This window comes from Peromyscus maniculatus, chromosome 1 (genome assembly GCF_049852395.1).
Source record: "Peromyscus maniculatus bairdii isolate BWxNUB_F1_BW_parent chromosome 1, HU_Pman_BW_mat_3.1, whole genome shotgun sequence".
Classification (NCBI taxonomy): Eukaryota; Metazoa; Chordata; class Mammalia; order Rodentia; family Cricetidae; genus Peromyscus; species Peromyscus maniculatus.
Genome location: NC_134852.1, coordinates 163091306 through 163114755, shown reverse-complemented (window position 1 = coordinate 163114755; position 23450 = coordinate 163091306). Strand labels below are relative to the sequence as shown.

At 47.8% G+C, this 23450-nt stretch overlaps 2 protein-coding genes across 4 annotated transcripts in view; one reads left to right on the top strand and one right to left on the bottom strand.

Moving 5' to 3' along the window:
* Prpf19 (pre-mRNA processing factor 19) overlaps nt 1-11653 on the bottom strand; it is a 19262-nt gene extending 7609 nt beyond the window's left edge. Inside the window, exons 1-4 of the mRNA XM_006993829.4 lie at nt 11563-11653; nt 2797-3387; nt 629-778; nt 378-454 (exon numbers count right to left, since the gene is read on the bottom strand). Coding sequence (XP_006993891.1) covers nt 378-454; nt 629-778; nt 2797-2815 — 246 coding nt within the window. The 5' untranslated portion in view covers nt 2816-3387; nt 11563-11653. The remainder of the gene's footprint in view (nt 1-377; nt 455-628; nt 779-2796; nt 3388-11562) is intronic.
* Nucleotides 10053-23450, top strand: Tmem109 (transmembrane protein 109). Of its 3 annotated transcripts, XM_076559933.1 has the most exons (6): nt 10053-10117; nt 10424-11010; nt 11265-11752; nt 19740-19984; nt 21400-21502; nt 21948-23450. In XM_076559933.1, exons 4-6 carry the CDS (start codon nt 19748-19750, stop codon nt 22337-22339), a joined length of 732 nt encoding a protein of 243 aa, XP_076416048.1. In that variant the 5' UTR covers nt 10053-10117; nt 10424-11010; nt 11265-11752; nt 19740-19747; the 3' UTR covers nt 22340-23450. The 3 variants fall into 3 exon arrangements, with proteins under 3 accessions (XP_076416048.1, XP_076416050.1, XP_006993892.1); XM_076559935.1 differs by lacking the exon at nt 10053-10117 and having other exon boundaries at nt 10606-10691; XM_006993830.4 differs by lacking the exons at nt 10053-10117; nt 10424-11010; nt 11265-11752 and adding an exon at nt 12946-13180.

Sequence of the window (23450 nt, the reverse complement as noted above, 5' to 3'; positions counted from 1 at the left end):
CTAAGTGCCAGATCGGCCTAGGCCACAAAGCAAGGCCCTATATCAAGAAAATAAGAGGGCTGGAGAGATGGCCCAGGAGTTAAAAGCACTTGCTGTTCTTCCAGAGGACCCAGGTTCAATTCCCAGAATCCACATGATGGCTCACAACTGTCTGTAACTACATTTCCAAAGGATCACAACCCTTTCCTGCCTCCCAAGCACCAGGCACATAAGTGATACACAGACATATATATAAGCAAAAGACCCATATACATATATGGTGATATTTTATTAGAATTTCATCTATATACATAAAATAAAAAACTAAAAAAAGAGGGAGGGAGATCCCATCTTTTCAGTCCCCAGGCCCAGAGGTGCATTTTCTTCACAGAACTCACCCACTCATCCTGCAAGGCTTTCAGAATGGCTGGGATGCTGGTGGCAGAGGGAGGCTTGGGCCGGATTGGGTGAGCAACTGCCAAGAGAGGCAGCAAAGCAGGTATGAAGTAACAGAACCCAGGGGACCCCCCGCCCAGTCCTCTTTATTCATTCACAGCCACCATCTTCTTCACCAGACCGGCTCCACCTTCCACCCGTGAAGGCTGGGCTGAGCTGGCCCTGGACTTAGGCTGCGGGGCGGGGCGGGCACCTTTGATGTCGATGAGCTGCTCCTCCGAGAGGGGCTGGTTGTTGACAGGGTCTGTGCCGTTCTCTGCTATGTACTTCTCAATGAGCCGCCGCTCATACACATGATTGGAGACGGGGGACACGCACGGGTGCTCGGGCACTTCGTTGGAGACTACAGAGAAAGGCAGGTAGTAAGCACAGGCAGGGTAACGGAGACCTGGGCTAGAGGGGACTCTTCATGTGTCAGCCCCAACAAGACCCTGACCTCACACTCAGCTATCAGGAAGCAAGGTCTGTGACAGCGAGCCAGCTGGTACTTGGCCCTAGAATGCTTGCCAACCACTTAACTAGAGTCTCTAGGCTGCTGATAATAAAAGTCAATAAATAATGACTGCCCAGGTCTGTACCAGTCCTGTAAAGAGGGGTCAGCAAGCCCTGCCCATCTCATTTTTGAACAAAGATGACTGGGCACATGACAAAGAAGTACACACAGCATAACTCAAATCCCTGCCATTTGTATGGAGCCCTAAACGGATCAACAGGCGAAAAATTACAAAGCAATGTGACAAGCACTGATAAATTAAAAAATAAATTAAAAAAAAAATTCCATGTCTGCTGCTACGTGCCAAGCAAGATTCTATTCTAGGCACTTGACAGAATTGTCTGTGTACCCTTGAAGATGGGCGTCACAGCTGTCACTGACCTCCAGGACAATGCAGATACTAAGCAGACACTTGATAAACATCAGAACAGGGTAAATGAGAACATAAGCCCTGGGGCTCAGAAGAAAATATCCCCAAGTATGGAGCCTGGGCATGCTAAATTACCAAAAATGAAGGTCTCAAAAGCAAGCTCAGAACCAAGGTCTCTCTGACCTTCTCAGGCCCTCTGGTTTCTCTAACTCCCCTAAACAGGGACAATTGGTTCACCTTAGCAGACAAGTGAAAGCTACCTCTACACTCAAGACTCTTCTGATGGTTGCTCTAAGACAATATTTATTGCCCGAGAGACTTATCACATAACAAAATAGCTCTTATTCACCACATAATTCTGTTCACCCTCCCATCACTTGTGAGTCACCATCCCGAGGCCTCAAGCTCCTATTCTTCTCGGTGGCACAGGTTCTGTATAAGCTTCCCTTAGCGTCACCTGTTTTTCTGCAGGACTCCCATGCATACGTAATCAAGTATGGGAGGAAATATGGCTTTCCTGAGCTATTCTGTTCGTTTATCTCGCACACTCAACGAATGGACACTTGAGGGAGCTTTCCCTCCCTTACAAAAGGAAGGATGGCCCAGGGCATGTCAGAGTGCTCTCTCAAGATTAAAAGGAAACAAATCGTTCGGAAATACTTTGCAAACTGCAATTTCTTCAGTGTGAGATTCCCTTTTCTGTTATTTCCCTCCTTCCTTTCCCTCTTTGAATTAATGGCAACGTTCTGAGAAGAGACTGGAGAGGGAGGGGACGCTACTGATGGGGTAAACAACAAGGTAAACACCCGCAATGCCGTAATAAAACACCCAAAGACAAGACAGTATACAGCATGGAAGAAGCATGGATCCAGACTCAACCGAGCTCCATCGCCCAGCTGTACCGCACATCCCCGGATAAACCCCATTCTTCCTAAGCCTTCTGACGCCCTATCTAAATCACCAATCTTCATTTCCATTCAGAAAATCCTTGTAAGCATAAAATGAGATCACCGTTTGGAAATGCGTCGTAAATCAATACAGGTTTTCTAAACGTTTGCTGTTTTCATTAGTCACACTGCGCGAGCCTAGAAGCCAGACACCTGGCTTCCAGCCCTGTCTCGAAGTCACTGCGTGATCGCTGCAAATCACAGAAACTCCGATTCCTAAGCGACGTTCCCCAGCAAATACCCACTGCAATGCTTTCAATGCTGCAGATGGGGAACCTGAGGCTCAGACTGCTAGAGCCCAGATTACAATCGGAGGAGGACCCTGGACGTCTTCCTCGGGTGTCCGACACCGAGAGCAGCTTTTCCCTGCACCAACTCCCCCCTCGCCCCCTCGGCTCAGGCCTGTCTCGGCTCCGTAAAACAACGACAGTCATTCTTCCCAGCTACGTGGACCGCGCAGCACTGCGCAAATGCACCCCGCACGCAGGGCCGCGGGCTCCGGGGCTCGGGCCGCGGGCACGCTCCCGCCTCCCGCCGCAGCCAGCACTCACTCGAGCAGATCAGGGACATGGCGCCGTCGCAGCGCTGCCAGTCGCCTCACAGCGGGCTCCCGGGCTAGCTCTGCAGCCTCCGCGGGCCACTTCCGGTCCCCCGCCGCTTCCGGGGCGCTCGGACGCGGGTAGACAGCTGCCCGGCGTGGCGATGCCCGCACAACTGCTTCACGTGGGGAGGTGGCCGGTGGCGCGCCTCAGCCTTCAGCAGCTAACGGAAACTGCCCTTTCCCAGCATGCAAGCGAGCAGGAAAAGGCCCGCCTCGGAACACTCGGCTCTTTCCGCATTGGCTCGGCTCCTTCCGGCGAGCTCTTCAAGAGGCCAGAGGCGGGAAGGCCGGCTGAAACTACATTTCCCATGAGGCTGCGGGAGCCTTGAGCCCCGGAATTTGGCCAAGGCTGTTTTTGACGCGGTGCTGCTGTCACCCAGGGCACAGTAGTCTTCGAAACGCGCATGTGCAGGACAGTTTCCTCAGACGCTTGTAAAAATGCAGACTTCTAGGGTCTGACATAGAGAGTCTGCAGGCAGGATCCTGAGGCCTGTGGCCTGTTGTTCCTTGGCTGCCTTTTGAGAAGCAATGCCAGGTGACCCTGTGAATAAAGCACAAAGGAGTAAAGGAGCTACCACTGCCCAGGTTCTGTCTCTGCTCTTGCTCTGTGAATCTGGACAAGACACTGGCTTCACTGCCTGCGACGTTTTAAATACAGTCTGTTTTCTACACTGGAAGGAATTTAATTCCCAAGGTCTTATGCAGATATTAAAAGAAAGGAAAGTTTCTAGGCCTGTTTCCTTTTATCACAGCACCCGACTGCAGAGGCAAGTGATTCTATGTGAGTTCAAGGCCAGCCTGGTCTACATAGTCAGTCCCAGTCCAGGACAGTCAGAGCTATGTAGAGATATAGAGACATGTCTCAAAATAAAACAACCAAACAAACAAATAAGAATGGAAAATTAACATGACTGTGTTTAGAGGTGGAATCTTTGGAATTAGAATAGGTTGTTAGTGTGCAGGTCTGTGTAAGAACCCTGGTGGTGGCTTTATAGGGACAGTTAGACTGAACAGACACAAACATATATTTAGACTCCCACAGTAATGTGACACCAGCAAGGAAGAGGCCCTAGCCAGAGCCTGAATCATTATCTTTGAACCTTGTGCTTCTAGAACTTTGAGCCACGAAAAATCCTCTTTTCTTTATAAAGTAGACTGCCTCAGATGTTTTGTTATAGCCATGGTTCCTGCCTCCTACTAAGTTCCTTTGTTTTCTGTAACAAAGACCTGCTGTTGAGCCTGATACCTGAGTTCATTCTCCAAGACCCACCTGATAGAGGAAAGAACTGACTCCTGCATATTATCCTCTGACCTACACACACACACACACACACACACACACACACACACACACACACACACTAAAATAAATGGTGGCACATTGAGACCTTGTCTAAAAAAAAAAAAAAAAAAGGTAAATAAATTAAAACTAAAATAGAGTCTCTTATACTGGAGTTCCATGTTACCAAATTAAAACTAGCTTTCTGACCTTCTAAGAAATCAGGACAGAAAGAGGCATTGGCCAATTTCCTAGCCGGGCCAATTCCAACTAGTATGATAACTACGTTTTGGCTGCCTTAGTCCTTACGAAAAGCAACCTGGAGTGATCTATTAACCAGTTCCCTCTCTCTGGTTCCCTCTTCCTTTCCTAACCTTACACAGAAAACAGATGTCAGTCACTTTGTTGTTGTTGTTGTTGTTGTTGTTTTATTTCTGCTGCCTTGAGTTCTCTGTCTATTGTTGTGGGATAATCTTTTTGTACACTGTGAGGATGTGTCACTCTGACTGGTTTAATAAAAAGTTGAACAGTCAGTAGCTAGGCAGGATTTCCAGGCATAGAGGGCATTGGGAAGAGGAAAGGTGAGGTCACCAGCCAAATGGAGAGGAAGCAGCATGGGCAGTACAGAGCCATTTAAAGAACATAGATTAAAAGACATGGGTTAATTTAAGTTGTAAGAGCTAGTTAGAAACAAGCCTAAGCTAAGGCTGAGCTTTCATAATTAATAATAATCTCCGTGTCATTATTGAGGAGCCAACAGTCCTATGAAAAAGTCCAACTACAGTCAATATGATTGGCCCCTTCCAAGCCGTCAGAACACATTCTAGCTCATGGAATGAAGTGTCGCCCAATTCTAGAATCACAAAATAAAGCCAATGTAAATTTGTAAGTGATCTAATTGGTCTAAGAGACAGAAACGAGATGAAAAAAGAAACGCTTACATAGATTACAGTCTATGGGGGGGGGAGACATAAACAATAAGAAGAAAATTCCAGAAAGGGGTGGGTGCTCCAAATTCAAGATAAATCAGAGTAGGTTGAGAAGAAGGTACCAGGGGAATTGGAGGGACAACTACTTTAGGCAGGGTATGCAAAAGGTATACTGTGGTGATATTTTGTTTGTACTCTTAACAAAGTCTGAAGATCAGAGGGCAAAGACAGCCACTAGATTAAACATAGAGGTCAGGCAGTGGTGGTACATACCTTTAATTCTGGCACTTGGAAGGCAGAGGAGATCTGTCTGGATCTCCGTGAGTTCAAGGCCACCCTAGATTACACAAGATTAATCTCATCTAAAAGAGAAACAGAGCCAGGCAGTGGTGGCACACATCTTTAATCCCAACACTTGAGATCTCATGCCTTTGCTACCAATATTCGGGAAGTACACATGCCATTAATCCCAGCACTAGGAAGACTGAGGCAGGAAGTGATATGGCTGGGCAGAGAAAGAAACATAAGGCAGGAGGAGACAGGAGTTCGGTGCCCTTTCAGCTGAGGACTCAGAAGCATTCAGTCTGAGGATTTCTGGAGACAGGATCTCACCTCCCCTTTCAGCTGAGGAGTTGGCAAGGTGAGAAGTGACTGTGGTTTGTTTCCTCTGATCTTTCAGCATTTACCCCAGTATCTGGTTCTGGGTTTTTATTATAAGACCAGTTAGGATTCGTGCCGACAGTAGCCACACACACACCCCGCCCGGGGAAGTGATGTTTATTTTTAGCACTTAAGATTTTAGTGTATGTATGTGCATGCGTGCGTGTGTGCGTGTTACAGCACATGTGTAAAGGTCAAAGGAGAACTTTGGAGAATCAGTTCACTCCTACCATGTTGGTCCTGGGATCAAAGTCAGGCTGTAAGATTCAGTAATAAATAAGTTCCTCTTCCCAGTGAGCTATCTCACCAGCACAAAGGGTGGTAACATTTTTGCTAAATGAGGGACAGGTGTCAGTCCTGAGACCACAGGTTTCTAGTGAGCCAACATCTTCCACAGCCTCACCTTGCCTTCTCAGACACATTGGTCCTTCAATGCCCCCATCATACCTGCATTTGGTGGCTCAAAATGGACAACTTTCATCAACTCCTTTCCACTCCCTGGCCAAACCCTCCAATGCAAACCTCTGGCTCATCTTAAGTACAGCCTCCTCTGCACCCCTTCTTCTGACCTCTTACAAGTTTTTGGTAGCCGGGTCCTCTACTAGATTGTCCTACTCTCCTAGTTCTCAAGAGTCCAAGAGTGTCATCCAGTGTCTGACACTTAGCAGGGACATTGTCATTATTGTTTACTGGATGGCAGGCTGCCTGACAGGCCAGGATTTCAAGTATTTAGATGTATGGTGGGAAATAAAGCAATCTAGGTGGGGTCCTGAACCCAAGGTGATTAGACTAGATTGGTCTGGCAACAAAGTAGCATTTGATTGCATTTTGAGCTATGAACTGATAATCATACTTTCAGAAGTTTCCCCTGGAAGATACATACTATGTAGTTTGGACCAGGGTAGTATTGTGTATCTATTTCCTCTGAGTTGAAACATTTCCTCAAGAGGGAGAAGGGAGCTCCCTAAAACTCAAGGAACTAGTGAAGGCTCAATAAATTCAGAATGTTTCAAGATTCTCAAAGCCCCTCCCCACTGTTATAAAAGCAGCAAATGATTTCCGGAGAGGAAAGACTTTAGTGGAATTTCCCACAGGTTGGCCAGGGAGCCCCAGGGAAGCAGCATTTGTGAGTTCTCCCGAATGTTGGGGTGGGCTGGTTAGTCATGCAGTTGACTTTGAGTCACCCATGGGCCTTTAAGTGACACCTATAAACTTACTGCTTCACCAAGCTAGGCTTGAGTGGAGTTGATTTTTTTGCCCATCACCCCTGGAACAGCCATACAAACAAATGGAATAAAAGAAAAGAGACCTGGGATGTTGGGAACTTGGCCCTCAGTACAGCAGTGTTGAGAGAAGAGGCCTTTGGGAAGTGACTGGGTGGGAAGGGATCTGACCCCATAGATTATGGGATTACCAGGTTAGAGGGTTATTAAAGGAGTGGCCTTGTTATAAAAACTTGGTCTGTAGAGCTGGGGACAGAGCTCAGGGGCCCAGTGCCCGTCTAGCTAGTGCAGGACCCTGGGTCTGATCCCTAGCACCACAAAAATAAAATAAGATAGGGCCAGCCAGATGGTTCATCAGGGAAGCACAACTACTGTTCAAGCCTAATGACCCAAGTTCAATCCCCATATCCCACATAAAAGGAGGGGGGAAACTCCACAAAGTCGTCCTCTGACCTCCACATGCTCACAGCGGTATGTACACATACACATCTTACTGTCTGGCACACTTGCTTGGAATTACCATGTGATTCTCTCTGTCGTGTTATATGTTGTAGCACTCTTCAGGTGTTGGAGCCCTGTTCTTGGACTTCTGAGCCTTCAAAAGCATGAGCTAAATAAACCTCTGCAGTTTTATAACTAGCCTCTGGTATTCTGTTACAGCAACACAAAACAGACTATGACACCTGGTGATTATTTATTGGTACCATGTGCCTTGTAGATAATTGCATTACAAATTGGTGATATCACATGAGCAACATCAAAAGTGTGTCTATACTAAGCTTATAGCTGTGGTATAAATGGTATCCAGAAGTCAGGGAAGGAGAACCTCTTGAAACCTTTTTAGTTTAAAAGGCCAGCTCCTCCAAAAATGGAGAGGATTCAGGGCATAAAAGGAAGAAAAACTTTTTACTCTTTTTTAAAATTGTTTTTCTTTTTTACTCTCTTAAGTCTTTTTTTTGTTGTTGTTGTTTTGTTTTTTGTTTTTTGTTTTTTTTTTTTTTGAGACAGGGTTCCTCTGTGTAACAGCCTTAGCTGTCCTGGAACTCGCTCTGTAGACCAGGTTGGCCTCAAACTCAGAGATTCCCCCTGCCTCTGCCTCCCAAGTGGTGGGATTAAAGTCATGTGCTACAACTGCCTGGCTACTCTCTTAAGTCTTAATACTTGAGTCTATGAAATGAAATTATGGTAGATAAATAGGAGTAAACAGAGCAGGGCCAGGTGAATGAGGATTTGATACATTCCTGCACCAGGTGAATGAGGATTTGATACATTCCTGCACCAGGTGAATGAGGATTTGATACACTCCTGCGACGCAGTAGGAGTGAGGGCCGGGGCCTCTGGGTACGGAGTGGTGACAATGAATAAGAAAGGAAGAGGAGAAATGAACCTGGGATAAACCATGGCAGAGGCGAGAGGGGCTGGGGATGTATCTCAGAGGCAGAGCACTTGCCTTATCCGCCAAGGAGTTCAAATCCCAAATACACAGTCTCTCAGACAATAACAGTTGTCTCCGAGGATGCTTCAGAAGTGTGATTGTGGATTCAGCTAGTAAAGGGCTTACCCTTAGTGTGCATGAAGCCCCAGGTTCCACCTCAGCACTGAAGCAGGCATGGCAGGAAACACCTGTAATCTCTATACTCTGGAGGTAGAAGCAGGATGAGTTCAAGGTCATCCTCAGCTAAATAGTGAGTTGGGGCCAGCCTGAGCTGTATGAAACCCAATCTCAAAACAAAGACAAAAACAAAACGAGAGAGAGAGAGAGAGAGAGAGAGAGAGAGAGAGAGAGAGAGAGAGAGAGAGTTAAATTGACATGTCTTCTTTCCTGTGAGGGAACCTTCCCAGGCAAGGGACTCATGACAACAGGATTCCTTTATGGGGGTGACTATCTTTAGGCTAATAAGGGGTACTTTAGAGAAAGCCCTCCCCACACTTGAGGGTGGGGAAAGGGGACAAGAGACAGAGGATCTAGAGGCCAGAGAGACCTTGCTTTCTGAGCCTGCTTCTGGTAGTCTTTAGTTCAGTGTGCCATACTGGTTCATTAGTTGTTGCTGGTGTTGGTCAACTTGATGTAAGTTAGGTTCATCTGGGAAGAGTGAACCTCAATTGAGAAAATGCCTCCATCAGGTTGTCCTGCAGGCAAATCTATGGGACATTTTATTAATTTATGACAGAGGTAGGAGGGCCCAGCCCACCGTGGGCAGTGCCATGGGCAGGTAGTCCAGGGTTGTATAAGAAAGCAGGCTGAGCAAGCCATGGGAGCAAGCCAGTAAGCAGCGCTTATCTATGGCCTGTGCGTTAGTTCCTGCCTCCAAGTTCCTGCTTTGAGTTCCTGCCCTGACTTCCCTCAGTGATGGACTGTGGTCTGGGCACGGAAGCCCAAGTTGCTTTTGGTCATGGTGTTTATCATAGCAATAGAAAGCAAACGAGAACACACGCCAAAGTGCCATAGCTTGGTGAGTCATTTTCCTGAATTCCCACAAGGATGCTTGGTTTTGGAACAAACAAAAAAAGCCATGAGGGGAAAGGTATGCACATAAGGTGTCGCGGGTCCCTGAAAAGGGAATCTTATGCCTTGTTCCCTCCAACTTGCACCTCTAAAGCAAGAGTTGCTGCTGCTGCTGCTGCTGCTGCTGCTGCTGCTGCTGCTGCTGCTGCTGCTTAGGAAATATGGGAGCACATTGGCAAAATCCCCAAAGCATTTTTGTTTCTCAAGGGATTCAGTAGCCATGAGTGTGGCCTAGGAGCAGAGGATTAGTTAAGGCAGTAGAGTTTCTGACACTGAAATAGCTGACAGCAAGGATTAGATGAACTTGTTCCCTCTCCCTGGGTCAGTGGTGGCAGGGACTAACAGCTCCACACTGTCACCAGCAAAAGCTCGAAGAGTTCCTTTAAGAAATCCTGACAGGTGAAACTTGAACCTTTTTTCAACACAGAAAAGAATGGAAGGCTAGCTAGTATGAAGCAGAGTTGAAGTTTATTAAAGATTATATATATGGACGAGATTTGAGAGAGAAAGACACCCAGGCAAAGAATAAGACATAACCGAGTGTGTATACAGGGTTCTCAAGAGTCACAATTAAGTGTCATAGCATTAGCCCATACAAAACATTCTGGTGACTCTCAAGTTCCATCTTAAAGGGTTGCTAAGGTTTTGTTTTGTTTTGTTTTTCTCTCTTTCTGGTAAGTGATTTTATAGGGTGACTGAGTTAATAGTATAATCTACTAGGGTTGCACCGAGTGGGGGAGGATTATGACATGTCCTTCTTATTGTGAATGGGAGTTTCTAGTGAAGTTCCTAGAAACTTGGAGGCTTACATAGGAAAAAAGAAAGGCTTTAAGTAGTTAATTGTGTTGGAGTCTTGATCTTAGCTAGTGGGAAGCTTTAACCAGACTCCAGAGTGAGGGCCTCCTTTCCCTTCCCATGGTCCCATACATTTCCATTTTTCTATCCTACCTCAATGTGTGGCCCTATGTTAATTTCCCAAGGCACTTGCAACCTAAAATCAAGGATGATAAGAACCCAGAAACACCACTACCATCCCACCACCCCTGGAATCTTTTCTTTTGAGGCAAACTGAAATTGGAAGAAGAAATTCCACAGGCAAATGTTAAGTTGCAGCTATAGAAGGCTCCAAACTGAGGATTCTACCAGGACCGGTTCTGGAAAGAAAACTCCAACCGAGAGGCAGGAAGCAACCAAAGGTGCAGAAGAAGATGGATGAGTCTGAGAAACATCTGATAGAGAAACAACTGTGTGAGGAGACAGATTTGGTGTGAAGGGAGAATTGGAAGGCTGATTCAAGAAGGGGGTGGGGCAGAGTTTGTTTCTGAAGAAGGAATTTTAACATTAAAGGGGGGCTGTCTTATGGCAGCCATCCATGGGGTTAAAAACAACAGCAACAATACTGGGCAGCTAAGATGGAGCAGCAAGAAAGGTGCTTGTCGCCAAGCCTGACAACCTGAATTCCATGGGCTCCACATAGTAGGAGAGAAGTGACTCCGGCAAGTTGTCTTTTGATCTCCACGGTAGTCTGTGATGCTCACACCCAAACACACACACAAAACAAATACATGTAAGTTAAAGATTTAAATTCCTGTGCTTACCCCATTCACAAAGCTACCTCAGTGGTTCTAAAAGGCGGGGGAAGTAGGGGGGCGCAGCTGCTTCCTTCCTCTACAAGTCTAAGCAAAGCTTTGGGGGGGAGTCACCTGCACAGTTGGGGTGAGGTTTTGCTCTCTCCCGTAGCAGATGAATTTCCCCAAGGTAGTGCACCGCTAACGTGTCCACTAAGACATTTTGCTTTTTTCTCCTTTTGTCCCTTTTTAGCGAGAATTTTCCTCAACCCTCCAGGTGCTATGCGGAGCCCCGCCTAAGAACTACACTTCCCGCGATGCCGCAGGAGCAGCATCCCTGCCTCGGGAAATTGGGCTGCCCTAAATGCGGGGCAGGCTCCGATCAGCACCGAATCCCGAACCAACCACTGGCTCTACCCACGCCACAGCCTCGATAGAATTATTATTTTTTCCCCTTTCCTGCCAAAGACTTCGCTTCCGTTCCAGCTCCAATTTCCGACGCCATTCTTTCCTTGGAAATGCTTCGATAGGAAACACAGATGCACACAAACCGTAATGGAGCGAACAAAGCGCATGCGCCCACGGTGTCCGCTCGGGCAGCAGAGAGGCCCGCCAGTCTCCCAGCTCAATCGCCCCACGCATGCGCAGATTATAAACCAACACCCCGGGAGTTGAGGCGCGGGTTTGCTGGCGCGTTTTTTAGCGAAGTCGCACGTGAAGGATAGTGGTGGCCGGAGCAGGGTAAGTGCGGTCCGAGATCCCGCTGTAGACGCAGCTTAAGGGACAGATTTGCAGGCGGCTACAGGGCGGAGCCGCTAGGCCTGTGAGCCCGAGTGGGGAGGGGTCGAACGTGGAGCATGAGGCTTAGCAAGCCTGGGACCCGGATCCTCGTTGCTATGCAACCGGGGGCGTTGTTACTAGGTAACCCAAGAGGAGAGTGTTTCCCGGGAAAAGCGGGTTCGAACGTTGAGGTCCAGTAGAGGGAGCAGCTGCCAGACTTGGGGATGAGGCCAGTGCTGAGCCGCACAACCTTCCCTAGCCCCATGGTCCAGCCTCCTACTTCTCCAGTTGGAGCCCCCCTCTGGGTACCCCGACCTCATGGGCCTTGCGACGCCACTATGAAGCGCTTGGCAGGGCATGTGCTGTTCGAAATAGCACATGCCACTGACACCCTGTCGTCGGGAGTCTGGCCTTGGGAAGGGAGCGGCAAGGCTGCTCCCCTTTGCAGTCACCCTGCCCCACAAACAGTTGCTGGGTAGCAGCTGTCAGGGGTTTAGCTAGGGCTGCCTCCGACCTGCCAGAACGCTGACTTCATTCTCCTTAGTAGTGACTTCTCCGCGTTTAGGATCTCAGCTGTGCTTCTCATGTGGCTGTTGTATATTTGGATTCACTGTTCAAATCGCCTCTCTCCCCCGACTTCTCCAAGTGGCTTCTTGGCGGTCTTCTGATAGTCTTTTAGCAAGCATCGTCATTCTATGCTAGGTGCTGGGGATTGCAAGAAAAGTTAGTGTCAAGTTAGATTGAGTTGTTGGGAGGCTATGGGACAAACTGTGAACAGGGTGCTTGCACAAACGATTTAACTTCCCAAAGCAACTCTTAACCCAGTTTCAACAGGATTTACATTTGAGGAGATTGAAAGTCAGATAGGTTAAGTAACAGGTGTAAAGGTAGTGACAGCTAGTTTGTGATAGAATTGAGCCTATGTCCTTTGTACAGAGAGCTCTTAGGAGGCTTTGCTTGAAGTACACTTTTCTTCTCCAGGCTTCCGACCTTTGCAACCGCTGTCAGATTTTGCCCACAGGAATCCTGGGGCTCTTTAAAAATAAATAAATAAATAAAAAAAAAAAAAAAAAAAAAGCTGAGCTCCTCCCTGGGAGAGTCCGAGTGGGTTGCCTGGGTGGGGCAGACATCCTTGTTTAACAGGCTGTGCAGGCAGTCCAGATGGGCAGTCCAGAAGTGAGGACCGCTGATCCACAGGGCGGCTGTGAGTAGTGAAGGGACAGTTGGGGCCAGCAGAGGGCACCAAGTTAGTCCCTGCCCTTGTAGTGATTTATAGTGAGAAAGGAAAAAGAAGAGGAAGGAGAGCTGACAGGGGGCAGAGTGGCCAGCCCCACCCTGCCCGGGCTGAGCAAACCACAGCTGAACATATATCGACTTCTCACCACCATAGTAAGTAAAGCAGTTCCTGCAGCTGAGACTGCTCCTGCCTGAGCTGAATTGCAGCTGTCTGAACAGGAGTGGCCAGTCTCGGGGCTGTCTTTGACTGTCCCCTCTTACCTCCTTGGTGTATAACCTGTTAACTCAGCAGGTGAGCCATCTCCTAGTATGAGGGCTCGCTCCTCTTGGGAGATTTGGGTGTCTTCTGCTTTGAGCTTGATGGTGGTTGGTGGAACTATATGTTCCCATGGGCAGAGAGCAGGCATTACCAAGGCAGTACTGAAGTATGGGGCAATGGAAAGGGCAAGCCTGAGCTTCTGGGTTTGAGGATCAAGTCCCATTTCTGCTCTAAGCAAAATAGAACATAACTATAGTTATATGATAACTATAAGATAATTAAGGCTGGTGAGATGCTCCATGGGGAAAAGGCACCTGCCTGATGAACTTGATCCCTGGGACCCACATGGTAGAAGGAGAGAACCACCTTGGCTTGAGTTAGTCTTTGGCTTCTACACATGCATACACATACACACACACACACACACACACACACACACACACACACACACACAATTTGTATACACATGCCGTTCTTTTGTAACTTAGTGGTCGAGTGTTTGCCTATTTGATAGCTCTGAGTTTGATTTCTAGCTACACACACACACACACACACACACACACTGCCATAAGAATTAAATGAGGTAGATAATAAGCACTTTGTTAATTATAAATTATACAAACAAAACATTGATAACTTACACATATTACCATTTATTATTGAGTACCTCCTGTTTGTCTCATTAAGCAAAAAAGTTTCAGACATGCTTCCATCTTTTAGAGGCTAAGGCTATTTGACTCTTAATGACCATAGCATCTTTCTGCATTAATAATTTGATGAGGAGCTAGGCCTTTAATCCCAGCACTCAGGAGGCCAAGGCAGATGGATCTCTTGAGTTTGAGGCCAGCCTGGTCTACAGGGCAAGTTCCAGGACAGCCAGGGCTACACAGAGAAACCCTGTCTCAAAAAAACAGTAATAATAATTTGATGAAGGCTGGCATGTACCTCAATTGGTAGAGTATTTGCCTGTATACACAAAGCCCTGGGTTCAGTCCCCAGTGCAACATATGAGTGGCACACACTTGCAAACTCAATACTTGGGTGATGGAAGCAGGAGGATTAGGAGTTCAAAGTCATCCTTAGCTGCATAACTAGTTCAGGCCAGCCTGGGCTACATCAGACCCTGCCTCAAACAACAACAAAACTGTAAAACTACCCCCGCCCCAGACAGGATTTCTCTGGGTAACAGCTCTGGCTGTCCTGGAACTCACTTTGTAGACCTGGCTGGCCTCACATTTACAGAGATCCCCCTGCTTTTGCCCCCTCAGTGCTGGGATTAAAGGCATGCACCACCCACTGCCTGGCAAAAAGTTCTTAAGAGGCATGAGGAAGCATGATGGTGGTGGGTCAGATTCATATTGCCTGGGCTTTTCTCCAAAAAAAAAAAAAAAGAAAGAAAGAAAAGAAAAAGAAAGAAAGAAAAGGAAAAAGAAAGAAAGATGAAAAGGAACTGGTAAAGAAAGCAGCTTGTCACTTGTCCTCACTACCTCTCAACAACCAGTGTTCTCCGGAATCCTGTGAGATGCATTTTCTGGAACACTTCAGGTCACCTGGCAGAACAGTGCTGGCCTCACAGTGGAGGGTTTATTTCAAGGTCCCCCAGACTGAGGCAGATGGCTACTTCAAGTTAAAGCTGGCACAGAAAACACAGCAGGCTGCCGTGGGAGTAGCAGCTCACATCACCCTGACCTTCTAGGAGGGAAGAGACGACACCTGATTCCTCCTGTTGGAGGTCCTTGGATATAGAATCCAACCCAAGATAGCAACCCTGCTCTTTAAGGCCCCAGCATGACCCAGATAGCTCAGGAACTAACCCATGTTTTCCACGTCTCCCACCAGTGGCAGGTGGGAACCACCTGGCTCTTGATTTGTGCCAAAGAGTAGATGGCTTTCTCAGCCTAAGTTCTTGCACTTGAACTCTTGTGTTTTGCAACTCCACTTGACCTTACAGGCCTTGGGAGGGGTGTTGGGTAGCTGTTTCTGGGCCAGAAGTTACCCCAAATGTAGTATTTTTAGAAGTCTTTTTCTGGAGCCTTCTCTGACCAAATGAGAACATCTTTCTTTTCCCTCTCCGCTATCCAGATGGCTCTAAATTTGTGGCCAACTCCCCCAGTATTGTGGTAACCACAAACACTTCAAAACTTGGCCTCACCTCCACCTTGGAGGCTTCCTCAGTCTCTACTCCTCAGCTCTGGATCACAGAGACTCTGGAACTGCAGGTGCCTTTTTGAGCTCGAGGAAGAACAGGATTTTGCTTAGAGCCTTTTGACATTTCTCCAGCAGAGTGTCAAAAAAGGAGGTGGGCCTGCAAACATTCTTCTTGCCTGATCCTTCCCTGCTTCGATAAGTTGGTACTTGCTGAGTCTTAACTCATCCGTGGCATCATGTTATAGATGAGATCAGAGCACAAGGTGCCTGGGTGAATTTTCACTGTAATTCCCTGAGATGGTTGGTAGGTGCCAACTGTGTTTGACTTATGGATAATCTATTATGTGGCTTTATCAGTAACTTCTAAATTGAACACAGCACAACAGAGTGGTTCTGGACAAAGGAGTGCTCTTTAGATGCACCTGAATTCACAGCCGGGTTTTCCCACATACTGCCCATTCTCCCTTGATTTCATCATCAGGGGATAACAATGCCTACCTGGATAAGTACCCGTGAGGTTGAGATTAGTGCATTCAAAACCAGTCCAGTGTCTGCTTTTTATTCATGATAATCTTTCCTTAAGGGCTGTTCCTTAACCCTTTGCTTACTTTGGCAGTAGGAAGTTGAGATCATTTTGTGTCAATGGTGTGATATAACACACACCGCCGGTTTACACACACACACACACACACACACACACACAGAAACACATACACCAGTAGTTTGTTTTTCTCTATCCCTCCTGGTTCAGAGCCCACATATCCCTTGTAATTTAATACATGGGAAGATACCTTTTGTCAAAATCATTAGCCCTTTGGCCTGGTTTTCTGCCGTGTCTTCAGAGGATAAAGGGTAAAAACAGACCTTTCAAATATACCTTTTATGTGAGTAACACCATTTTTAGAATGCTCCCTAGATAGCTGCAGGATTGGAGGGGGTAATTGCCAGGGGACCAGCCATGTCTTAAAGAGTTGGTACCTCTGAGGAGGAAGAGTGGCTAGTGATTGAGTTGGCCAGAGAATTGGTTTATCTCACTTTGTAATGAAACTTCTAGGGTAATCCAGAGAAGACAGGGTTCGGAGTGCTATCTAATCACTGAACACATAGAGGCCCTCTGAGGGTGGTATACCCAGACAGGGCATGGACCCTCTGCACTCGCTCCCCCATACCTGGTGCTGCCGTCTTCGCAGCTGGTGCACATCAGTAGCCTTTATAAGAACTATTTGTCATCATCCAGCCAGTGAAACTGTTTCCCTGTGCCAGACTTTTTTTTGGAGGGTGGGGTAAGGTGGTAGATACCAACCTGCTCCCAAATCATGAAACGGAGTCTTTTTTTTTTTTTTAAAGATTTATTTATTTTTTATGTATACAATGTTCTGTCTGCCTGTATGCCTGCAGGCCAGAAGAGGGCACCAGATCTCATTACAAATGATTGTGAGTCACCATGTGGTTGCTGGGAATTGAACTCAGGACCTCTGGAAGAACAGTCAGTGCTCTTAACCTCTGAGCCATCTCTCCAGCCCAAAATGGAGTCTTATTAGTTATAAATGATCAGCCTTATTTTATGCTTGTCCCACTAGCTCTTAGAACTTAAATTATCCTGTTTCTCTTCATCTATATTTTGCCTTGGGGATTTTTACCTTTCTTTCCTTTTGTATATCTCACTTTCACTGCTTCTCCATGTCTGTCTGTCTGTCTGTCTGGTGGCTGCCTGGCTTCTGGCCCCGGTGTGTCCCTCTCTTTCTCCCTTGTTCTCTCCTTCTTTCCTCCTCTCCCAAGCCTAGATTCCTCCTCCTACTTATTCTCTCTACCCGCCAGCCCCGCCTATCCTTTCTCTGCCTAGCTATTGGCTATTCAGCCTTTTATTAGACCAATCAGGTGCCTTAGGCAGGCCAGGTGCAATAGCAACACATCTTTTCATAGTTAAAACTTTTACACAGTTTAAGTAATATTCCACAGCATAAACAAATGGAACGTATCTTTACATAGTTAAAGTAATTTCCACAAGGTTTCCCTGAACTCTTGACTCTCTTTAGCCAATTCATTGAACCTGATAAAGGGGCTATAGGAACCTTGACTTATATCCAGACAGAGGACAGGTAAAATAAGCTAGGACTTGGCAGCGACTGGCATGTGAAGTTGTGAACAGAGCTCCTGCCTCTCATTGCTTGAAAGCAAATACTCGGGAGAGAATTTGTGGGAAGGAAATCAGATTCACTCAGGGCCTGCCTCTGAGAAAACAGGGGGCTGTTGGCCTCACATCTCCATCATATGGAGTGCAGATAAATAAACAGGTTTTGTAAAGTGACATATGGCGGGGGTGGGGGTGCTGCATGCTGAGTGGGGACTTCTCATCCAGATGCAGCTCCATCTTTTTTTTTTTTTCCTTCTGGCTAGAATATCGTGAATAACTACTGGGGCAAGTCCCTGTAGTTCTTAGATAGACATTACTTATCTGTAAGTTAGGCTTTGTAGCCACTTATTTACATGTTTTGTATTAGTTGAAGCATAGAATTAAAGAACAAGAAAGGATATTACACATCCTGATGTAATCTAATAGTCGCCAGAAGTTATGGATTCTATAAATATAAAGATTATTTAGCAGTTCTCTATCTACCTGTTTTGGGGATTAAATCCAAGGCCATGTACATGCTAGGCAAGCCATCTGACACTGAGCTACCTACCCCAGCAACAGTTAACATTTTAATCATTATGGTGCAGCTTCTCTTCAGATGTTAGTAATGTGTCAGTGGGCGAAAGATCAGGAAATAACCTTGGAAAGGATAACCCACCAAAGATTGGTCACATTATATAGGTGTGTTCAGCACACAGATTGGTCATGGGAATCAATGAAAACATTAGCCACCCTTCTTCCTCAGAGGTTGAGGATGAAAGTCTCATCCCTCTAAAGGCATGGCTGGGCCCCCTGGCAATTACCCCTCTAATCCGGAGGTTATCTGGGGAGATCTCTAAAAATGGTCTTACTAACATAAACTCTATGTTGGAAAGGGCTGTCTTTCATCCTTCATCCTCTGAAGATGTTGCAGGAAGCTGGCTAAAAGGCTATTTTTTTTTATAAGAGGTACCTTTTTTGTTCTTTCCATGTATTAAATTATATGAGATATGTGAGCTCTAAGCCAGAAAGGATAGATGAAAACCAAACTGCTTGTGTGTGTGTGTGTGTGTGTGTGTGTGTGTGTGTGTGTGTGTGTGTGTGTATGTACACTATATCATAACCATTGACACAGAATGACCTCAACGTCCTACTCCCAAATAGGCAAAAGGATGTGATCCTGCCTCCTGGTAGGTAATGTCAAAATCAAGTTGAATTAGAAGATATCCAGTGCAAAATGGATTGCTTGCTTGCTGGGGATGAAAACAGCAAACAAAAACAACCTTGCACAAGTAGTCACAGAAATCTTACACCGACTGTCGAGTGACAGTTTAGGAGACACGAAGTTTAGCCTTTCTCTATATTCTTAGAATGGTTCTCCAGTCATTGAGGAGCTCATGTCCAAGATCAGATCTCAGAGTGAGTGCCATCAGAACCAGAGTGCTTGGACACAGACATTGGCACTTCGTGCCACTCTTGAGTGATGTCACTGAGCAGCCCCGGTTGAGAGCCGCTGAACACTTTGACCCCCAGCAAGGGTAGGATTTGGGAGCAGAGGCTTGGGCTGAAATCCTTCTAAGCCCAGTGACCTTGCACAAGTGCTCATCTGCAGACTGTTTCTTCATGCCTATGCCCACAGGGGTGAGGGAGAAAAACCACCTTGCATAATGGCCCCACAGAGATAACTGTTGCAAATGCCGTCATTCTTGTATGCTCTGTTAACCGAGTGCTTTATTTTGCATTGGTGTGCAGTGGTAATCCTACTTACGTGCTATTTTTAAGTTTTTCTATCAGCTTTGGCTTCAGTACATTGTAAGCTTATTGGGATGAAGCCTTTAGAGACTTAGAATTTGCTCTTGTCCATGGTGCGTAAGATGTAGAGACAGGCCTTCCGATTTTAGATCTGGAGGAATAGACTGCGGTGAGATCTTGGCCACTTTAAGGCCTGGAATAGTAATGCTGGTGAATTGATCTGGCGGAGAATACAAAAGAGGAAGCTGTGACTCAGATGGTTGTGCCCAGCTTAGATCGCAAGTCCTGGTTCATCTTTTTTCGGCGCACGGCTCTTTTTAGGTTTGTCTGGGATGCTTGCTGTGGACCAGGGGTGGTGAAGGGAATGACCGAGCAGCTGAGAGAGTAAACGTATCTGTCAGGTCTGAATCATTGCCTCCCCTGTGGCCCTCTCCTGACAGGCGCAAGCATGGCAGGCTCAGACAGCAATCCATCATGGAGCAGGCATCTGTTCAGAGCTGTCCTGATGGTCTTTGTGGCCCTTCTCCTCGTCCACTCATCGTCATCCCAGTCCTATCAAGACTTTGCCCCACCTGGCCAACAGAAGAAGGAGGCCTCAGCTGATCTTTTGACCCAGATTGGCCGATCTCTGAAGGAGACACTGGATGCCTGGCTGGGGCCGGAGACCATGCATGTGATTTCAGAGGTAAGAAACGTGCCTGTAGTGGCTGTGTGCATAAACAAAAGGAGAGACATTGTTAACACCACCTCACCTTGCCACCACAACCTCTCTGTCCTAGTCCCCACTGCGGAGAGCCCCACCTTCCGCAAATACAGCCTGGCAGTCCTGCCTCTTCCTGGCTGATTGCCAGGTTCTTACCCTCCAGCCCCATCTTTTTCCCGCTTTTGTCCATTTGGCCAGAAAGGCTGCAAAATGACCTACTCTTACAAACTCATGTTAGCGGGGACCCACGGAGCCTTGGATCTGAGTCAGTCCCAGCTTCTGGAGCTGGCAGAGCAGAGCTCTGAGTCCGTGTCTTCACTTGTAAAAGTGAGATGGGGTTCATGAAGGGCCTATGGCAGGGTCGGTTCTTCCGCCCAGTGCCGTTTCTAGTGTGGTGTCCCTTCTGATCGTTCATCCCACAGTACCCAGCCAGTGGTTTATAAAATCCACAATATAGGGCTGGGAAAATGCTCAGTGGGTCAGGTGTTTGCTATGCAAGTAGCAGACGTGAGTTCCAGTCTCCAAGACATATGTAAAAACCGGGCATGGTGTGCATGTCTGTAACCTTTGACAGTGGGAAGTGGGGTGTGCAGAGACAGGCAGATACCAACCTGCTGCCTGGCCAGTCTAGCAGAAACTAGGGCTCCAGGTTAAGTAAGAACCCTGTCTCAAAAAAAATAGAGAGGCTGGAGAGGCAGCTCACTATTTAAGAATGCTTGCTGCTCTTTAGAGGACCAGGGTTTGGTTTCCACTACCCACAGGTGGTTCACAACTGATTGTAACTCCAACTCCAGGGAATCCAACACCCTCCTCCGGCTTCTTTGATCATCTCTCAACCCCCCACATGTTCATACACATATACAAACACACATGGATACATAAATAAAAGTAAAATCTTAAAAAACAACAACAGGTGGAGACTTGAGGAAGGCATCCTGATGTCAGCCTCCAGTGTCCATGTGGGCCTGCACGGGCACACACATGCAGACACACATACAAATCCATAATGAAGTGCAGTTGATCAGCTTTTCCCTCACATGTCCCAGGCCCGCATGGACGTCCTTTCACACACCTTCCTGATTCCCTAGGAGGCTTGGAAGCTTCCCGTTTCATAGGGTGGCTACCATGCGGACATGGTGATTTCCCCATTTACACACAAGTGCACCTCCTGTCACTTCCAGAACATCTCAGTTGACCAGCTCAAGTCTGTCTCAGATGTCCTGGATTATAGGTCAGGAAGGAGACATGGCAGGAGGGCCTCCTCACCCAACTCAGAGTCCACAGACTTTTGACCCAAACCCATCTCCTGGGGAAGAAACAGGTCAGGGATTTCCCTGCAAGTAGTACCAGGCACGAGGAGAAGAGCCTCATTCCTGATGGATTTGTCTTTTTCACAGACCCTGTTACAGGTGATGTGGGCCATCTCATCAGCCATCTCTGTGGCCTGCTTTGCCCTGTCTGGGATTGCTGCCCAGTTGCTGAGTGCCCTGGGGCTGGATGGTGAGTGGCAGAGAATTAGATAGCCAGGGCTGTGTCTGACCTTGCTGTTGGTGGGAGTTCATCTGTGTGGGGCTAGACATTCCCCCAGCTAGTGGCAGATGTCCCCGGAAGTACAGTAGAAGGGGAGGCTAGAGATTCTTACCTCTGTACCAGGGGTTTGCTTGTGTTGGACATTGTGCAGAGGTGTACGGTTTCCTCTTTGGTTAACCACAGCCCTGGGAGGCAGACAGACTGTCCTCAAATAATAAATAAAACTCCGTCTCCCCAAGCAAAGTAGTCTTTCAGAGTCCCACAGCCAGGAGGCTGGGATTCAAACCCGTCTCCCGGGCCTGTAGGAGTGGGCGTGCCTTTGTAAAGCTGTTGTTCCCCTCTGCTTCACTGTTCCTTGCCCCTCATTGCCCTCACCACATCTCTAGATTGCTGACTCTGTCCTTTTCCTTTCCAGGTGAACATCTCACCCAGGGCCTGAAGCTTAGCCCCAGCCAAGTCCAGACCCTTCTACTGTGGGGAGCAGCAGCACTGGTCATCTACTGGCTGCTGTCCCTGCTCCTGGGCTTGGTCTTGGCCTTACTGGGGCGGATCCTGGGGGGTCTAAAGCTTGTCCTCTTTGTGGCTGGCTTTGTGGGACTGGTGAGGTCTGTGCCCGACCCCTCCACCCGGGCCTTGATGCTCCTGGGCCTGCTGACTCTCTTTGCCTTGCTGAGCCGGCTCACTGCCTCCAGGGGCTCAGGGACCCACCTGGAGGCTAAGGTGAGAGGGCTGGAGCGCCAGATAGAAGAGCTTCGTGGGAGGCAGAGGCGAGCAGCCAAGGCAGCCCGGAGCATGGAGGAGGAATGACAGGGATGTCCCACAGTGACACCCTCACCATACCAAAGAGCTGAGCTGCTTCTGGGTCTCATGACCCTCCTTGTAGCCCCTGCCCTCTCCTTGCCTGAGTCTGAACCCTTGACACCTTTACCCCTGCACTAGCCCCTAGCTGAGAGAAGAGAACCTGTCCTCTGCAGGTGATGGGTCAAGGGATGACTCCCTGCCCTCTCTCTGCTCCCAGCCTGCCTCCCCCAGGGCAGGTTGGAGGGGCCTCAGCTCTGGCTTCTGCTCTCAGCCAGCACCACTGCCCACTGATCTCCATGATGATTAACCTGCTGCTGCCTGGCTTCCTTACAAAAGGCCTTCCCAGACTGACGCTCCTGTTTGACCACACCCCAGCTCTCTTCTTCCTACTCAGACTCCCATCACACCACCCTCCCAAGTCCCTCGAGACCCTCACCCTCTTCCTCGTTGCACAGCAGTGGGAAGGGACAGGAGATGCTAGACCTGAGGATAAGGGAGAAACAAGGTCCCCAGAAGCCTGCGCATCTGGGTTCCATTACAAGTGCCTTAACGGGAGTCAACAGCACCCTCCAATTGCCCTTTGCCACACGGAATTTAGGAAAGTGTGCTATGGTTACTTTGTGTTCAGAGAGAGTAGTCAGTCCCTTGCAGAATCCCGACTCTCTTGCAGCCAAAGCAAAGGCTAACTCTCCTGCAGTTGGGGCCCTGCAGGGACTGTCCAATGTCCTTTGGGGATTTCAGGGACCTTGAGAAACGCAGAAGGACCCAATGTCTTGCATTTCTCTTGTCCACTCTCTGCCATCCCCGAGCAACTGTTGATCAGTGTTGTGTCCCAGCAGCTGGGAAGAGCATGGCCTTGCCCTGCCTTGCCCTGATCTGTTCTACAGGGCCCAGGGGGAGCCTGCCACTAAGCCTCTCCACAAGGGCACTTGCTCACTCTTGGCCTTGGCCTTTAGGGCCCTCATGGAGGGAGGTGTCTTGTGCCAGGTCCAGCACAAGATGTGAAGAATAAATGCCCCTTCTTACTGATAAGGTTTGATGTGGAATCGTGGCTGCAGTGGTATCTATTTTTATCAGTGCTTGGTTGGTTTAAAATAAAGTGCACGCTATTTTATTA

What these genes read in the sequence shown, in the direction of transcription:
- Tmem109 (XM_076559933.1), top strand. Translation starts at nt 19,748, where the DNA reads ATGGCAGGCTCAGACAGCAATCCATCATGGAGCAGGCATCTGTTCAGA. An exon ending in CCATGCATGTGATTTCAGAG is followed by an intron (nt 19,985 to 21,399) that starts GTAAGAAACGTG and finishes TCTTTTTCACAG; the next exon opens with ACCCTGTTACAGGTGATGTG. An exon ending in GAGTGCCCTGGGGCTGGATG is followed by an intron (nt 21,503 to 21,947) that starts GTGAGTGGCAGA and finishes TTTCCTTTCCAG; the next exon opens with GTGAACATCTCACCCAGGGC.